Source organism: Mya arenaria, chromosome 10 (genome assembly GCF_026914265.1).
Source record: "Mya arenaria isolate MELC-2E11 chromosome 10, ASM2691426v1".
NCBI classification, from domain to species: Eukaryota; Metazoa; Mollusca; class Bivalvia; order Myida; family Myidae; genus Mya; species Mya arenaria.
Window position 1 is genome coordinate 10,244,519 of NC_069131.1, and position 18,114 is coordinate 10,262,632.

General features: G+C 34.9%; 1 protein-coding gene across 3 annotated transcripts; it reads right to left on the reverse strand.

Annotated features, from left to right (window-relative positions):
• Positions 1 to 1,147: 1,147 nt before the first annotated feature.
• Positions 1,148 to 15,610, reverse strand: LOC128206220 (uncharacterized). Of its 3 annotated transcripts, none has more exons than XM_052908545.1 (2): positions 15,351 to 15,610; positions 1,148 to 3,342 (listed from the first exon to the last, which is right to left on the reverse strand). In XM_052908545.1, exon 2 carries the CDS (start codon positions 3,316 to 3,318, stop codon positions 1,528 to 1,530), a length of 1,791 nt encoding a protein of 596 aa, XP_052764505.1. In that variant the 5' UTR covers positions 3,319 to 3,342; positions 15,351 to 15,610; the 3' UTR covers positions 1,148 to 1,527. The 3 variants fall into 3 exon arrangements, with proteins under 3 accessions (XP_052764505.1, XP_052764506.1, XP_052764507.1); XM_052908546.1 differs by lacking the exon at positions 15,351 to 15,610 and adding an exon at positions 7,824 to 7,878; XM_052908547.1 differs by lacking the exon at positions 15,351 to 15,610 and adding an exon at positions 6,004 to 6,129.
• Positions 15,611 to 18,114: the final 2,504 nt, after the last annotated feature.

Below are 18,114 nucleotides of genomic sequence, written 5' to 3' on the forward strand. Positions count from 1 at the left end.
GAAAATCTCCAAGTTTACAAGATGTGCGTGATGAGTGTCTGTACTCGATTTTTTTATTTAATGAAATAATTAATCGATAACTAGTACATGGAAGGTTACTAAGCACCGAACGTGACAATATACGCACCTTTTCGGTGTTTTCACAGTTTGCAAAATTCTTAATTGGCATCCAATGGCTTCCCCTATCTGTATTTATGATCAGGGTACATCTTCTTTTATTACCTTTATTCCCAATTAAATCGATAAGTGACATGGGTATATGCACTAATTAGCATGTCATACCACATTAGCGAGTGTCATAAACCGAGTGACGTAGAAGACGGAAATCACGGGCCAGCGCGTGGATATTATGCAGACGATCTAGGACGATCGCATCTTGGATTTTTTTTTTCAAAAATGAAAATCCACGAATTCAAGTACCCACGAAATTGTTTTTATTCGGCAAACCACGAAATTTCATGCCCACGAACATTAATGATTTCACAGTATTTAAAGGTACTCCATAATTTAAAAGTTGGTTTGTAAAACCGACAAATACAGTGTTTCAAATTTCATTTGTGTACCTAGTTTTGAGGTTCAATATTTAGCAAGCATAGTAAATCCAACCTTTGAAAACCGTAATAGGGACTAAACACCAGATGATACAACTGCAAGAAAAAAGGAAAACCGTCAAAAACTAAAATAAGTGAAATCGTTTTGTACAACGCGTCGAATCCTAACGATCTTTCGAAGTTTTTGCGGATTTTTTTCTAGTTCGAAAATTTACTGGATACGTCTACCACGTAAATCCCAGCTAATTTAAGAAAAACGTCGATATATGTTTCTGTACTAATCACGTGACTTTCACATTCTTAATGTACGTTCTTTAAACTGGGAAACCATCATGTGCTATTTTTAAACGGGTCAACTCAGCTTTTGGAACCATCTGGTGTCTAGTCTCTGTAAGGTGTAATAAGGAAAGCTAGAAAAAGATTAATACAAATGTATGTAACCTTTCATGTAAATTGAATGGTTATTATGTATCTTTATGTGTGTTCCTTTCATTTTCTCGGCACGTTTGAATGTAACGCAAAAGTGGCTTCAGGCGTTTTAAATGCAGGCATTTAAAATTTTACCGTAGACAAAGGGATACACAAATGAAATAAAGATGATTTCAATATTTTATGCAACTAACAACGCATCACAATACAGGGTAAACAGTCGCATGTGATTCAATTTAGTAAATATAGCACTTTCAATATGCGAACAATGTTAGTGATTCACGAATAGAAGCGTTTCATGTCATAAAATGATTAGATAATTAAACGCACGCCCATAAATACAGTTGTTTATTTTCATCTGAAAATCTGCAAAACTTCTATCAAACACAAAGATGCATTTGCACAATGAGGCATTCAATTTAACTGCTTCGGTAATTACTCTCTCGTTAAAAAGTATGTTACAATAAATCAAGCCTATCGACATAGCATTTAGGAAGCATGCCAACTTAACAGACTGTTGGAATAGTTAGAAGCATCATGGTAATTATCACATATTCACTGGAGATCGAAAACTGTACTTTGTACAAAACGCACAAAACAGTTCTTTCAATTTCGCTCTAAATTCCATATTCATGAACCCGTAGATAAAAGGGTTAATCATGGAATTTATAAAATAAGTCCTTAAGAACACGTGATAAGCAATTTGCTCCGCTATGCCTAGTTTGTTTGGAATATCAGGATTTGAATATCTGAGGGTCACGATCACTAAATATGGAAAGAAACTGATAACAAACGCAATTGTGACCATCCGCATCATTAATGTATTACTCCGCAAACTGAACTCTTTCACCTCGGAGTGCCTCAATTCGTCCGCGATAATTCGGTTTAACCGTGCTCTACTTTCCACACTCTGGCTCCTGTATAAAATAGCTCTAACACTATCTGGTGTCGTAGTTGACAATGGGGTCAGAGTGAGAGAGCTCGCAGTTGACCCCGATGTCAATCGGCCATTAGCACTATTATTAAAACGGTTTCCTTTTAAGACTTTGTCCATGTCCAATCTAAGCTTGGCAGACATTCTTTTTGAGGAAGCCTCATTAGCAATTGTATCTCTACTGTCATCTGAAGTCGACACGCTAACATTCGTACCACTACTGTCCCTATTGTTCGCTAGGTGGCTATTAACTTCCCCGTTGTCTAGCTTAATAAGGCAATCGTTTGATCTTGTTTCTGGTGTCTGATTACCTTCCTTAGTTTGCTTACTATTCATATCATTATCATTTTTAGTGAATTGATCCATACCAGTTTTGGGTTGTGGTGTGGTATTGTCATTTACTAAAACAGTCGTTGAAGTATCTGTGCTTCTCCTTTGGGTAGGACTTGGTAGTCGGGGGCCTGGTTCAATTCTGTTGATATTTTCCAATGAAACTGCCCGTGATCCTCGACCTCCGAAGCTCAACTTGTCTCGATTGTCATTCGGGCTGTTGGGCACGGTGCCAGTAAATGCTGACACTATGCTTAAGCCAAAGTACTTCAAACTGTGGCGCTTTTCTTGTGTTACTTTCCCACCATCCGTTGACATGAATAGACTCCGTCCAATTAGCAGGTACAACATGGTCAGTATTACAAACATTATAACATGTCCACCAAACAGAAAGAAGTAAAACCCAGCGGGCAGTTTATAATTTTCAACATAGAAATTGGATATGAGGCAGGTTTTCGTTTCAATAGTAACCAATTCATTTGTGTAAGAATTTACTACTTTATCATGGTATGTGAACGTGCCATAGAATATCAATGAAGGCCAAGTGGTCACAAGTCCTAACAGAACAGCCACAAAGCAGGTCTTTTTGGCGTATTTGACATCCAGCTCTCTCCCTAGAAACGGTCTACATACCATCAAATAGCGATCTATTGAAATTGCTACTAAGACAAATGACGAAGACACGGACGCTATGAAGGTCGTGAAGCGAGATATTTTGCATATAATATCGTTATCAAAACTGATTGGATTCCATAGAATGGCTGCCTCTGTCGGCATGTTTATAAGGCAAGACATCAGATCAACTCCCGCGAGAGTGAGGATGAATACTGTTGTCTTGGTAAGCTTCCATTTCGCGGTGAAAATGTAGATAACTATAGAATTTCCGATAAACCCAACTACCATGTATATTATAACGAGCACAAATGGGTAAATAAATATTTCCATTTGTTCCTTGTTCATTTGGTCGAAGAATGGGCCATCTGTGATAATGGTATTGTTGCCATCGTAACGAGAAAGATTCCTCCCGGGAGTCTGCAGCTCAAGTGAAGATTTGTTTGTGATATTTGATGTCATTGTTGATAGGTCTTGGAGAATGATCTGAAAGTATAAAAATCAAATTTAATTTAATTAACTTTTTTTAACTGGAAATGTAACATCCGGCCTTCATTTCTCGAAACTTCGAAAGCTTAACAGACTTAAGTAGCTTATATAACCTTTTAAATTAATCCTTAGTTTGATAAATTAAACTTAGTATTTCGTGATTATCAGTCAAAATAATTTAATAAACAGTAAAAACAAATCCAAAAATGTAACTTTTTCCCAAATTATAGAAGAACAGAAATAGTGATCTGAGCTAAATCGTGTTATAACAGAGTTAAGAAGTTTCGAGAAATCGGCCCCTGCAGTGCGCATTATATGTACTTCACACATGGAACATTTTTTTTCGTTTAATCATGGCAAAAGAATATTATCATGTTAGTGTATCGTGTTATTACACAATACATTTTAATGTTATTTTATTTCAAGATTGTCGCTTAGTAAAATGAAAAAGGAAAGCAAGTTGGAATGAAATGGTTCAGCTATTATATCTTAATACGTTTCAACAATTATATATCTAAGATCTTTATACAGAAAAATATGATGCAATAATAAATATAATGTACCCCCTCGTTGCAAATAGTTATTCATATTTTGCATACTTTCTTAAGTTTTTAGTTACGGACAGAAATAAATCGAACACAATCATAAAAACAGGCACAATCAGCATATTTCTACTTCTTAAGTATAACGACCCAAAGTCACTGTTTTCTTTTTGCATATGACGATTGTGCTTGCAAAATTCTACATATTGATTCGTACACATTGTTACGACGAATGAAAAAGTTTTGTAATTTATATAGATGATTCTCTTCATTATGAATAGTGGTTTATGTGGTTATGAAGTATTCTTTTATGAAGTATTCGTGCTTCTCTCGAGGGGTAAGCGGTTAGACTGACTGACAACGGCAGATGGCATGTCGATAGCTTTACAAGAGAACATTCAGTGCCCAGGTACTTTATGAGGATACAGTGTTCCGAGAAATGAAGTGCATTTCTACCGGGTTTTTTTCTGCATTTCTTTATGAATCACGCAGGCCGAAAATCGTGCATATTTCCACGTAACTTGCGTTGTGATGTGTTCATTTAATATTTGTATGCTATTTAACACGAACGAATTTAGAAGGGGCAAACCCGGCGCGCGCCGTCTCTTAAATTTTTCAAGTTTACTTCTTCATGTGAACAGCCGTTTAGCAATATGCAGTTAATGCACTTAAAATCACTATTGCAGACTTAAACGGCTTAATTTGCCAGTCCAAACGACCTCAAGCCTCAATTAACCCAATAAACCATACTATACTGTTCGTTTTATTTCGGAAGTGGGCGTACTTTCGTAGTTGCGTCCCCAAAGTGCGCCCCTCTAACACGAAATCCTGTAACTGCCCCTGTTTAAAGAACGTCGTATTTTCTGCCGTACTTTAAGCTCACACGGTACACATGTTCATGTTTAAGATTGAAAAGAAATGTTATATTTAAGAATTACTAATACCATTGTATAATTGCCAATGAACCATTACAATAAAGAGGCTGATAAAGAGGTGATCGCGTGCGATAGCTTAAATTATATTCCAGCACTGTCACGAACAGGCGTTTAGTAACAATACGTCATTTCTAGTAAACGTTATCCTATTTACCTTTAAATAATCTCATCAAATGTTTAAGACGGTTCTTGTTGGCAAAATACTTTCTGCAATTTGGCTACGGAACTTAGCCACTGGTATCCTGATCATCGAGGTTTCGCGTTTTATCTAATTAATTACCGCGCTTTACAGGATCACGCTCTTCGTGTGTTGTCGTAATTATTGATCAAGTTCTTTCCAGCAGAAATAACTTGTATAATTCAATACTAAATACATGTATTCTATTGTAAACAATCGTAGTTTATAAGTCACGATTTTATCAATACTGCCGACGGGAAAGTGCGCTGGACCTCTTTCGACCTGGTATATACACGTTCAGTCAGGCCATATTATGCAGTCAAGTGCATGGTGAATATTGAGAGTATGTTTAATGATGCACTCTTACTCCCAAATAAAATTTACCACAATTAAAACAATAGTTTTAATATACCAAAAAGAATGAATAAATGTCGAACACATGGTTCTTATGAAGGAAACCGAGTTAGATTTAAGAGAAAGATGCAGAAAACACTGTATGTTTACCTTATGGGACAATAGTAGATTATATAAATATTTTATAACTCACCAATCATTTAATATTTCTGCGTGTTCGGCTATTAAATACACGGTTTCAATCATGTTATCAGTAATTACTATTTTCCGTAAGTGCATTATTTAGTAAGTAGTTAGAGGTTTATCACTCAAAATTAATGTTTGTCATACAAGTGAATATATTAATTTTGAATAAGAGTGTCACTTGAATTGCAGATTGCATGCAATATATTTTCGACATCGAAAGGGTTTGGTTTGTAGCTTTATCATATCAACGGGTATGTGACGTATTTAGTGTGTTGCTCATGACTGATAACTGCACGAAAGCGGCTTCCATGCTATTGAACCTATAGTCTGTTGTAACAAATGTAACCATGGCAAATAAAGGTAATTGTTATTGTTGTTGTTGCTAACCGTTGACAAAGAGGTTCTCCTTATGCTTCGAATAGTCGAACAAAACCGTTCAAATAATCCAAATATTTAACCTTACCTTAATCTTTAAGCGTTTAAATTAGTAATGATAAAACTCGTGTTGCTGTAGTTTTATCCAATTACGACTAACAAAACTAAGGAGTCAATTATAACAAATCCATCCACAAGCAATTACACCCGTCCGTACTTTAATCTCGCGATGGTACTAGTTAAAGATGAGAGATTTTAAAGTGTCTATACATACTTAAAATAATACATTGTACAGATCAACCTGGCTATTCAATGTGACGAGCCAAGGGGAAAACATTTGAAAGGTGTACTAATTCATTATTTTCACAAGATATGAAGCATGTTTTAAGGTGTCTTGAATGACAGCGAGACATTTTGTTAAATAATACAATAGGTTTGTATAATTTCAATGCTCAGCTTTAAAAATGAAAATCAAACACAGATTTATTTGCGAATGACATGAATCTTTGTCACTTAATTTTTCGCAACGTTGCAATGGTAGGTGTGAATTATGATTATGCTTTACTTGTATAAGAAAATGTGCATGGACTGTACAGAAAATATAATTTATTCCATACACTAGTTAATTAAGAGGTGGGTTAACCCGGCGCGCGCCCCCTCTAAAATCGCCCAAGTTCACTTTTTATGTCAATATCGGAGAAAAAATAATTAAAATACGCTCATAATGCTTGATTTCCGACTACAAATTGCCAAATTTTTCATGAGTGTGTAACCCCAAATCCCCATGCAAACAGTTGATGTCATATACTATCGGTTCTGAGGGAGGGGCGTATGTCAAAAGGTTGCGCCCCTAAGTTACGCCCCCTCTAACGCAATTTATTGAGCCGCCCGTGTCAAAGTAAAAAAAATGCACCCTTGTATTTTTGCCTGATTTAAAATCTTAAAATGATATGTTTTATATGTTTCTCCCTGACATGACTCGATTCAGCATTATATTACGGTTTATGGCAGTGCATTCAATCAATCCAGGCGCGTAGCTAGGGCCAATTTGGGATTGTGCAGATCGATGCCTAACCCCTTCACCGCCTACCCTCCTTCGGTTTTTATTTCAAATTCGGGGTTTTTTGTTTGACAAAAACTTCGACCTGTCAAAATTTCATTACGCAACTGCGTTTTTGCGTCCATTCAGCTGCGAGCCTGTAATCTATATAATGTACAATAGATAATAAGTGAGGAGATAGCTCAAAGCATGTTTTATTACCTCGACCAGTCAAACATTGCTACACCATTTACAAACGTTCTCAAGCTTAAAGGGTATACAAATACGTTGGTTTTGGTTTGATTTTTTGCGTGTAATGTGGCGAAAAATACTGTGAATCATGGTATAAGGCAGAAGGAAATCTTTAAATAAGTGAAATAGTATCCAAAAATATATAAAATAAGTGAGGGTGTGGGGTCATGTCCCACCAGGAGCTCTTTCCAATGGCCACTCAAAATGGACGTAAGTACTGGTTTTTACCCTTAAACGGACACGAGGGTGATTCACATCATCATTCGGCTGTCTTTCACAATCAAGTTTTCATAAAAGTAGTAGACAGTAAATATTTGAGGATAAAAATGCTCCAATATGCCGAAAAGCGTTAATTATGACATTGAATAGTTTGTAAGCGTTTCTGCTCAAGCAAGTATCTGTTCGTAATTGGTTTGTGTTTATTCGATTCATTAATGAACGCACATTTTAAGAACAAGTGTCGTCAGCAGGGAATCCATGTGAATGTCACTTTAAAAAAAGTAACAGCCATTAGAAACTTACTGCTTTGGTGCATGCCAGTCTTTTAATTCAATGCTGTAAAATATAATGTCGGAAATATGTTTAAATATATATATAAATAGCTGCTAAAGAAATACCTTTGAACGCGTAATTCCGACAATATCCGACACAACATGACACACAGGGAGGGTTTTCATCCAATACACATTGCACAACAAGTAGCACTGTATGTCAAATATCCACATAGAGTGCAGTGTAATTACCATGTAGTAATAACATCATAACTAAATGTCAAACTGTCATTTTATGCATTCCCAGAAATTTGTCTTCTCCAAATCGGGTTTTTCCATAAAAGATGACAGTTGAGTGTTGTTTTGTTCCGAAATTGCATCTTAAAGTGACTCGTTCATGTGTTTTTTGTAAAATGCACTTTTTGTATCACGAAATAAAGTGTGGCAAATTATTAGGAGTGTTTAAACTAAGATATTAAAAGCTGAAACAATTCAGAAAATGTTGATATTTGCTCAAACATCATCTTCGACAACAATTTGCATTAGCTTTAACAACGGCTTTGTTGTTGTGTGATTGGTTGATTGAAATTACCAGTTTTTTAAATGTTTTCTTGATTTTACCGGCGTCGGTTTGCACCCCACTAAAACAATATTCATTTTATACTTCACGTGCGTAATTAAACTGAAGACTTTGTAAATACATTGTAAGAAATTTCATAATGGACTAAAAGGGAAACTAGGGTCGTTCGAAACATCGGATCACTCAAGTTTTTAGCGCGGTCATCGAGCGATCGCAGTTTTACTGTATAATTGTAGTTTTTCTGCAATTTCGATATTATTGAGTTAAATGATGATACAATAAGTGTTTTAAGATGCTTACCGGAAAAACCATTTTTGGGTCCAAAAACATGAACGAGTCCCTTTAAGTCTGCTTAGACACATTGACCAAAGAATGTTGAAATGACTTTATGTTATAATTTACGTATTCACATTGATGTATGATTATATATTTTTGCCATTTCGGAAATGTATTTACAACTTACAACTTAACAAACAAACAAGATTAAGTCTATTAAAATGTAAATTAATAAAATATATAAGTATTTTGACAATCTAAACGATTAAGTATTCAGTTAATATAGTGATATCGAAACTATTTCAAATTGTGTCGATGCTGCCACGATAAAGAATAAAGACGTTTTTGTATATAAACAGTGTTTTCCAAAATAAGTTATGGCATAAAATAAGTTTAGCCTTTTAAACTCGTCTTATTTCATTAGGAAGTTTGATTAAATATTGGTTAAAAACAACAAACAATATTAATTTATAATAAAATCATATGAATATGTCTGCAGTGGTGATGTGTAAGCTTATTATTACTCGCAATCGGGCCTTGCCCATTCGGCGATAACTCCGATAAGACTACCAGTCACGGATCCGCCACTATAATAAAACTTTAATGATTGTCCATAGTGTAAAGTATGGTTAGTTGACTGGTTAAAACGATTTGATTTGTAAGAAGTTAATATTTGATAAATATTGACCAATCCATAGACATTTTCGATAACTTTTTGAGTTCACCAAAAACGTAACCGGTTATATACCATTGACGTCAGCGGGTGTTTCTGGTGTGTAACTCGCACTATGTTTTTTTCTCCAAAAAGGTAAATCCACGTGACCTAATGGTTAATAACACTTTAAATTGAAGTCAAAATCAGACTCGATCCGCGAGGAAAAGTTTAGTAATGTTTATTGTTCAATTAGTTCTTTTAGATATCAACATAGCCAGTAATATGCCCACCTTCCTAGTGTTTATTAGCATTTACAGGTGTTCCTTGAATTGTCCGTTATCAGCAATGTGTTCAAAATCAGCGCAATTCCACTGATAGGTTACAATATGAATTATCATTTTGGCTCTGACATTGCAGAACGTCATTCAGGAATAGTTTGGGGAAAAACGCACTATGTTTTGTTTAAATATAATACGCATATGCATTTTAAATTCATACTTTTATATTCATAACAGCAATGGTAACGAAAATGATACGGCAGGTTGCATATACGATTTTAAAAGGTTGAAGGGTCAATGATTGGTTCCCGTTTGGTGAATATTAGAAAACTACAATACATAAATATTATATCGTGTTACGTAATTTTAGCATCCAACATGCCAAAATGATCGAGAACTTCCCGGTACCTGTTTCCATATAATATGCAGCCTAAACAGCTGTTTTTTGCAAACAAAAAATTCCACGCAAATACACGATTATGTTTATCCATCTAGACGTTTCATTCGACTTTCTACAAACATTTCACACTGTTTGAAGTGAACTCAGCGAACTGCTTCTAAACGAAAACATCACCCTTAATCATCCGTGTCAATAACACTGTACATATGTCGATATTAATCGGATATTAATTAAACTTAGACGGGCGTTCATAGGGCGCTTTTGTTGGTATCGGTTTCACAAGTTATAGTTGGTAGACATGAAGTTTATTCTTTATGATTAAGAATGGGCGGAGTGGGCGGAGTGGGCGTAGCGAAGGAGTCCTTCTTTATCATTAAGAAATTACTTCAAGTCATCTTCAAGTCGACTGGCTTATAATACAAACGCATTGGCTGGTACATTGGCAACGCAAAATCTGACGCAGTAAGTATGTATCGAATGAGAGGCAGAAGGCGGAATTCTTAATGATTAAGTCTAATACTTAATGATTGCCCAGCTGCAATTTCATTTGCTTAAAATTTAGGTTGTATTCTAAACTAAAACGTTCAAACTAAATGATAACTAGTTTGATCGTTTGTTTTACGAAAAACGAAACTGGTTTTGGAAACTATCGAAACTCCGTCCGGAGGCAGTTTCGTAGATTCGTTCCATCCGAAAACCAGTTCACTGTAAAAACACAACATTGCGGACAGTGATCCAACACTTGTGTTAAAGCATCATGTATTATTTAAAATAGGCAAACGATCATCTGCGGTATCATTGTTTCGAAAAAAAAATCAGAAAAAATGGCTTTATGCAAAGGCTCGACCATGTTGTTGAAACTGTACACGAAACCGTTCGTTTGTTACTTCATGCACATGTTTTGAATTATTTTAGTTTCCAAACAGCCAAAACCCTTGAAACTAAAACTGACACTTGTTCTGTATCAACAAAAGCGCCGATAGTTTCCTTCATTTATAGTACTAGTAATAGAAACCATAAACTATAGAACTTGTGGAATAAGATTCCAATCAACAGTCACTCAGGATTCCATGAAGTTATAAAGGTTAGATGCCTGCTTGCGACTTCGTGATTTAAAACTCTTATTAGGAGACTTCAAGTACAAAAAACAGCTTTTTAATCCAAAGTTTTCTTTAAGGAATACAGTCGACCGTTGCTCTCCGAACAATAATAATATTATATAAAACCGTAAGTGTTAGAAGAATAATACTTAATGCTAGCTTTCTTAGTGTTGAGCGCGATATGCCTCTATAATAGCCATTGCGCATGCGCGAGTTTTTAAAACACCACTTAATGAAAACAATTATTACTAAATGGCATTTTTGCTGGTGGTACTTTGCTTTATGGATTTTTGGTCTTCAAGGTTCTTCTATTTGAGTTATTCGATGATGTGATGAATCCGTCCAACGATCCGATTGACGAGGAAATGAGCATGAACACTAATGTATTTAAATGCCCTGTTTGGAATGCGAAAAGCAGGGGAACACGTTTTGGTCTAGAGCGGAGAGTTACGTGTATGATAACGATCGGTTGTTAGTACAAATAAATAACAAATATCTATAAAAACAAGTTCAGTAGAGTGTGTAAAGTAAGTAAATTGTGTATTATAGTGATAGGCGTACGTAGCATAATGACATTTCATAATGAATAGTTTTACAACCGGCCCATCGAGCTACATATCGGCGTTATATGGGGCATAATTTCATATAAAACATAAGATGTATATAACAGTGCAGATATACAAACAATTAAGTACTATTGTACACAGCATCAATGACTGGAAGTAAGACAACAATAATCAATCGAGTATAATGCAAATTATATATGCCCAATTTGTGCAAATTCGCTGAATTCACATTGTTTTGTTTTTCTCCTTTTCAAATAGTTTAGTAAAAATAAGCGAAATAGGCATATGCATAACTATAATTGTTGACGTCGTCTTTCAAGGTTATGTTGTTTACTATACTGTTATTGAATTAATGCGATTAACGCCAACAAGGGTGTAATAGTTCGCATGCGGGTTAGAAATACTCTCAGAATTGCGTATGAATGTATCCCCTGGGATAAAGATTTATAATCATTTTCTTATGATACGACATCTGATAGAAATTCCATCGAGAACTGGTATTAAAACCAGCATCTGTTTGGGGTAAAGGTCTGTCTACTTGTACACACTGCAGATGATCATAAGCGTAATAAGTCTGAAATTGATCATCCCATGTATTGGAATTGGATAGTCCTTAAATATGGTCAGCTATAAAACTTATTGAACCACGCAGTGATTTTTATTATCTATATAAAGTTTATATTATAAACGTCTGTTATATGGAATGATAAGCTGGAATCTTCGAAATAAATGGAATGCCATTAGGGTCATCGCCTATGAATGTGTTTATCTGAAACGCGATACTCGATAGTACTATGATGAAAATGCGAAATCACGAAACTACGATAACGGAAATGCGACAGTTCGATGATGAAAACGCGAAAGTACGATAGCGAAAATGCGATAATATGACAGTACGAAGATGATAATGCGATATACTATCGTGTTTTTAAACCGTCGTTATTTCGCGTTTTCACCATCGTATTATCGTGATATCGTGTTTTCGTTAATGCAGTTTAGTACTGTCACGTTATCATCATCCTACTGTCGCGTTATCATCATCGTACTTTCGTGTTATCATCATCGTACTGTCGCGTTATCATCATCGTACTGTCACGTTCTCATCATCGTAATGTCGCGTTATCATCATCGTACTTTCGTGTTATCATCATCGTACTGTCGCATTATTATTATCGTACTGTCACGTTATCATCATCGTACTGTCGCGTAATCATCGTACTTTCGTGTTATCATCATCGTACTGTCGCGTTATCATCATCGTACTGTCGCGTTATCATCATCGTACTTTCGTGTTATCATCATCGTACTGTCGCGTTATCATCATCGTACTTTCGCGTTATCATCATCGTACTGTCGCGTTATCATCATCGTACTGTCGCGTTATCATCATCGTACTGTCGCGTTATCATCATCGTACTTTCGTCTTATCATCATCGTACTGTCGCGTTATCATCATCGTACTGTCACGTTATCATCATCGTACTATCGCGTTATCATCATCGTACTTTCGTGTTATCATCATCGTACTGTCGCGTTATCATCATCGTACTGTCGCGTTATCATCATCGTACTGTCGCGTTATCATCATCGTACTGTCGCGTTATCATCATCGTACTTTTGTGTTATCATCATCGTACTGTCACGTTATCATCATCGTACTGTCACGTTATCATCATCGTACTGTCGCGTTATCATCATCGTACTGTCCCGTTATCATCATCGTACTGTCGCGTTATCATCATCGTACTGTCGCGTTATCATCATCGTACTGTCACGTTATCATCATCGTACTGTCGCGTTATCATCATCGTACTGTCACGTTATCATCATCGTACAATCGCGCTATCATCATCGTACTGTCGCGTTATCATCATCGTACTGTCGCGTTATCATCATCGTACTGTCGCGTTATCATCATCGTACTGTCACGTTATCATCATCGTACTGTCGCGTTATCATCATCGTACTGTCACGTTATCATCATCGTACTGTCGCGTTATCATCATCGTACTGTCCCGTTATCATCATCGTACTGTCCCGTTATCATCATCGTACTGTCGCGTTATCATCATCGTACTTTCAGGTTATCATCATCGTACTGTCGCGTTATCATCATCGTACTGTCACGTTATCATCATCGTACTGTCGCGTTATCATCATCGTACTGTCGCGTTATCATCATCGTACTTTCGTGTTATCATCATCGTACTGTCACGTTATCATCATCGTACTGTCGCGTTATCATCATCGTACTGTCACGTTAGTATCATCGTACTGTCGCGTTATCATCATCGTACTGTCGCGTTATCATCATCGTATTATTCGTGTTATCATCATCGTACTGTCGTTTTCCAGATTAATAAATCCACAGGCGATGGCCCTAACGACATTTCGTAGGAATCCGTTCATGAAAATGCTTTTACATGCTCGTTTTTCATCTCATTTCATTGAAGTATTCGAAATAATATTATCTTTGAAATTAAAAATCGTTTAGAAATAGTACTAAAATATTACTTCTACTTCAGGTCCCCCGTTTTAGTGAAGGCCAAAAATTGGTTTTATTAGGGCAACATCCTTTTCAAAAACTTGTAGGGTAGGTAGGCTTTTTATAATTATATTTTTATAAGTGGGCTATATATAAGAACGTAACTGTCATCATTGAAGAATGGTGTTAATATAGTCTTGTTTATGAAGCGTAAAAGGGTTTGAACTACATATTAAAACACAGACTTGACTATAAAAACGGTAGGGTCGGCACCGATTTCGTACGTAGGGTCGGGTAACCCGACCCAATTGTATTTTTTAGACATTTACCGCTAGATTCTTCACTTCACTGGTCTACCTGAGCGCTCTTTAGCAACGGTAGGTTTACGATTAAGGTATTTAATTTAAATTGGCCCCAGATGCTTGCTTTTCGAAACAGGCGCACAACTAAACAACAGTTGATATTGTGCTACACAAATTTATTCTTTGTTCGTAGTTTTTTGGCCGAGAAAACGAAAACAAATCATACTTTTTTAAACAGGAGCGGAAGGTTTTAATCCATCTTTCCCGAACCATTTAAATGTATAATGATACTCCTTAACAACTATAAGTTTGTGTTGCTGTATTTCTTTTTCACATGCTCATGCTGTCATGTTATATGAACTGAGTTGTTTGAAAATAAAACTTGAAACTTGAAACTTGAAGTTAAACGGGTATACCAACACAAAGTTTAAAATTCTTTAATAATACATGTTGAGCTGTTTCAGTCAATAGTACAATACAGGAGCGATAATAATAATTATAATAATAATAATAATAATAATAATAATAATAATAATAATAATAATAATAATGATAATAATAATAATAATAATAATAATAATAATAATAATAATAATAATAATAATAATAATAATAACTTTATTTATCGAAGGTTACATACTAAGTGTACAATCATTACAGACATACTACTTATTTCCAGCATGGCCTTCACCCAAAAAGTATTACAAAAACACATATACCAAAGTTACATATTAAGCAACATACAAAACATACAATCACACTATCATTATCATACATTTCTTCGACAAACACAACTCAGTTTAATATGATGATTATAAATTACAATAATTTCATACTGTAAATAATGTAGATATACACAACAATATAATTTGTATTTTTCTTAATCATCAGTTTTGGCGTGGTTTATTGCATTATCATGAAATGTTATGAGATATTCAATCCTTTCAAGCAACTAATTAAAATGTACAACGGTTAATGAATTGTAGGTTAAGAAATATCTAAAATACTTACTTTTATTCCGCACGAACTCTTATCGGTATCTCTTTGAAAGTTGTTGATATTTGTTTAATAAACAGTATTCTCCATTTTGACGGTAGTAATAAACAATCAGTTAACATAACTAACCTGACTTCATCAGTTATCTCATATATTAGAAACAACGATACTCGTATAACCACTTTCAATTAGAAATAACAGTAATACCGTTTGGCAGTGATTAGCGCTATGTTGCATATTCCACGCTAATATCCGCACAATCGCTGAGAAAACAGAATTCCAATTCCATCCCTGTTACTTACACTGCCGCTAATACAAGGTTATTTTCAAAATTGGCTCCTGGCAGTGATCTCAATGGTTTATCTTTGGTACATAGTGTCACAAAAATACTTCGGTCAATCCTCATTCTTAGTTTCAACTCATTCAACTATTTCACTAGCGGATTAAATCGGCCAAGTTTACTTTTTATTTCAATATAGGAGAAGAAAAGTAATAAAATACGTCCGAAAATCACCATTCCGGACTAGAAATTGTTAAAGTTTTCTTGGGGGAGGACCACTGAACCCCGCTGCCAACACTTTACACCAAATAAATTTCGTTTCTAAGGGAGGGGCACAAGTAAAAAGGGTACGCCCCTAAATTACGCCCCCTCTAACGTGGAATCCTGGATCCGCCCCCATATATAACAACAAAACAGTATTTACAATCATGTATGTTTACTCGTTTAAATAAAAAACATTATCTTGCATAATATGTTAATTAAACAGTTCGTTAATATTCTAAACAATATATGAACTTTAAAGTGACACTCTTATTCAAAATCAATACATACACATGTATAAAAAACTATAAATTTTGACTGATAATACTTAAACTACCTACTAAATAATGCATTTATGGAAAATATTAATTACTGATAACAAGATTGTAACCGTGTATTTAACAGCAGAAAGCGCAAAAATATTAAATGATTGGTAAATGGTATAATCTCATAAGGTAGAAATACCGTGTTTTATGCTCATTTATTTAAAATCAAACTCATATCCTTCATAAGAACCATTGTTTAGGACATTTATTCATCCTTTTTGGAATATTAAAACAATATTATTAATTGTGGTAAATCTTATTTGGGAGTAAGAGTGCATCTAAAAAACAGAAAGGGTTGTACTGTGATGATTTTGATGCATAAAAGATGGCGTCATCTATGACGTCATGCAATTTTAAAAGGATGGAATTCTGTAAGCTTCCCTGTTATATGCATTGAGAACTGAGTTAAGCATCTTTGCCTGTTCTACACTTCCCTCATTCAAAGACATCCCGTTTTCATTATGCAAGAAACAAACTCTGTGCAATGTTTCGAAAATCAACTTTAATCCAACAGTACACTAAGTAATTTATGCAATATGTAATTTAGAAAATATTCACTTCAACGTGTGATATTAATTTTAAATGCCCCTAAAATAATGATATACATAAATAGACAATAGTTCACATAACTCTTTTTAAATGATGCGAAGTAAAATGTATGCGGTTATTTTTTTTTCAAAAAGACCGAAAGCTTATTTTAAAGTTTAATCAAACATAGTATTACACTGTTACCAATCGGAAGTATCAAACTAAGTTTCTTATCTGCGTTTTTCAAACAAAGATATTAAGCAAAAAGGCGTTTTATGAAATATGAACGTCGTCTATAAATACATTCTGATTGGTTCAGATGTAAAAACCCATATTAACAAACATTTAAAGGTTGGCTTAGTGGTCTATGGTGAGTATAGTATTACCGCACATTCCAGGACTTACATTTTGGTTAAAAACACTATCGCTACAGCAAACTAAACACATGTATTTAAAGTTTGTTTTTACAATTGATAAAGTTCATTCCATTATTTCACAACGTACAATTGGCATTCAGTATGCATGTTTAATGCAACAGAAGCTCCTGTTTGATTCATATTTTAGACCAGGATTTTTATTGCTATGTAATTAAACTACACATTTCTTTCATTCATACCATTTCAACAGCTTATCGAATTCCAGCAGTTAGAGGACGTTGTATCCTTCCTATTACTCCTATAACCCATTTCTTACGTATATGTCGACGGTCAGGCGTAAATAAGTTTCGGTTTGTTTCGGGTAACCCGATCCTACCTAAAAATAGGCTGCTGGCACTAACGATTGTTCCAATTCCCATAACACTTTTGTTATTCGTCCGCGATTTATTTCATTCCTCAGCGAAAAAAAAGCTTCAAAGGGAAATAAACGCGGATGAAAGCATCGTTTGTAACGACGTATTTGATTGGTTCTGGATATGCCTCTATCCAATCGACAATGCGCTTTCGAACTCAGACTTTTTTGCGATTTCATTTTCTTTTAAATAAACAACTAATTAAAATGCAATAATTTAGAACTACAGAACCAAATATTTTTATTCACAATGTCTATCATCAATATCTTTAGAACAAAATGGGGTATGCGCCATAGTTAACAACCCTGTTCCAGGCCCTTTGGCAGAACATAATGTTGCTTGTTATCTGAAATTAAGGTCCCTATTATTAGCTGATACATATTTTTTTGAGGAAGAGGTACTGAAACCCTCATGTTTAAAAGAACAGAAGAAAAGGTTTATGTGAGATAACACTATTTTTTATATCGGTCAGTTTAAAAAAATATATATATTAATTTACCATTTTAATTAACATTAATGATAATAGATTATTCCATAAAAGTAACTGTTATAAAAGCAACAGACGGGAATCACTGTCTTCAAAGACTTTTTCAT

Bases quoted from the DNA above. Each gene is read 5' to 3' on its own strand.
- LOC128206220 (XM_052908545.1), bottom strand. From the start codon at position 3,318: ATGACATCAAATATCACAAACAAATCTTCACTTGAGCTGCAGACTCCC.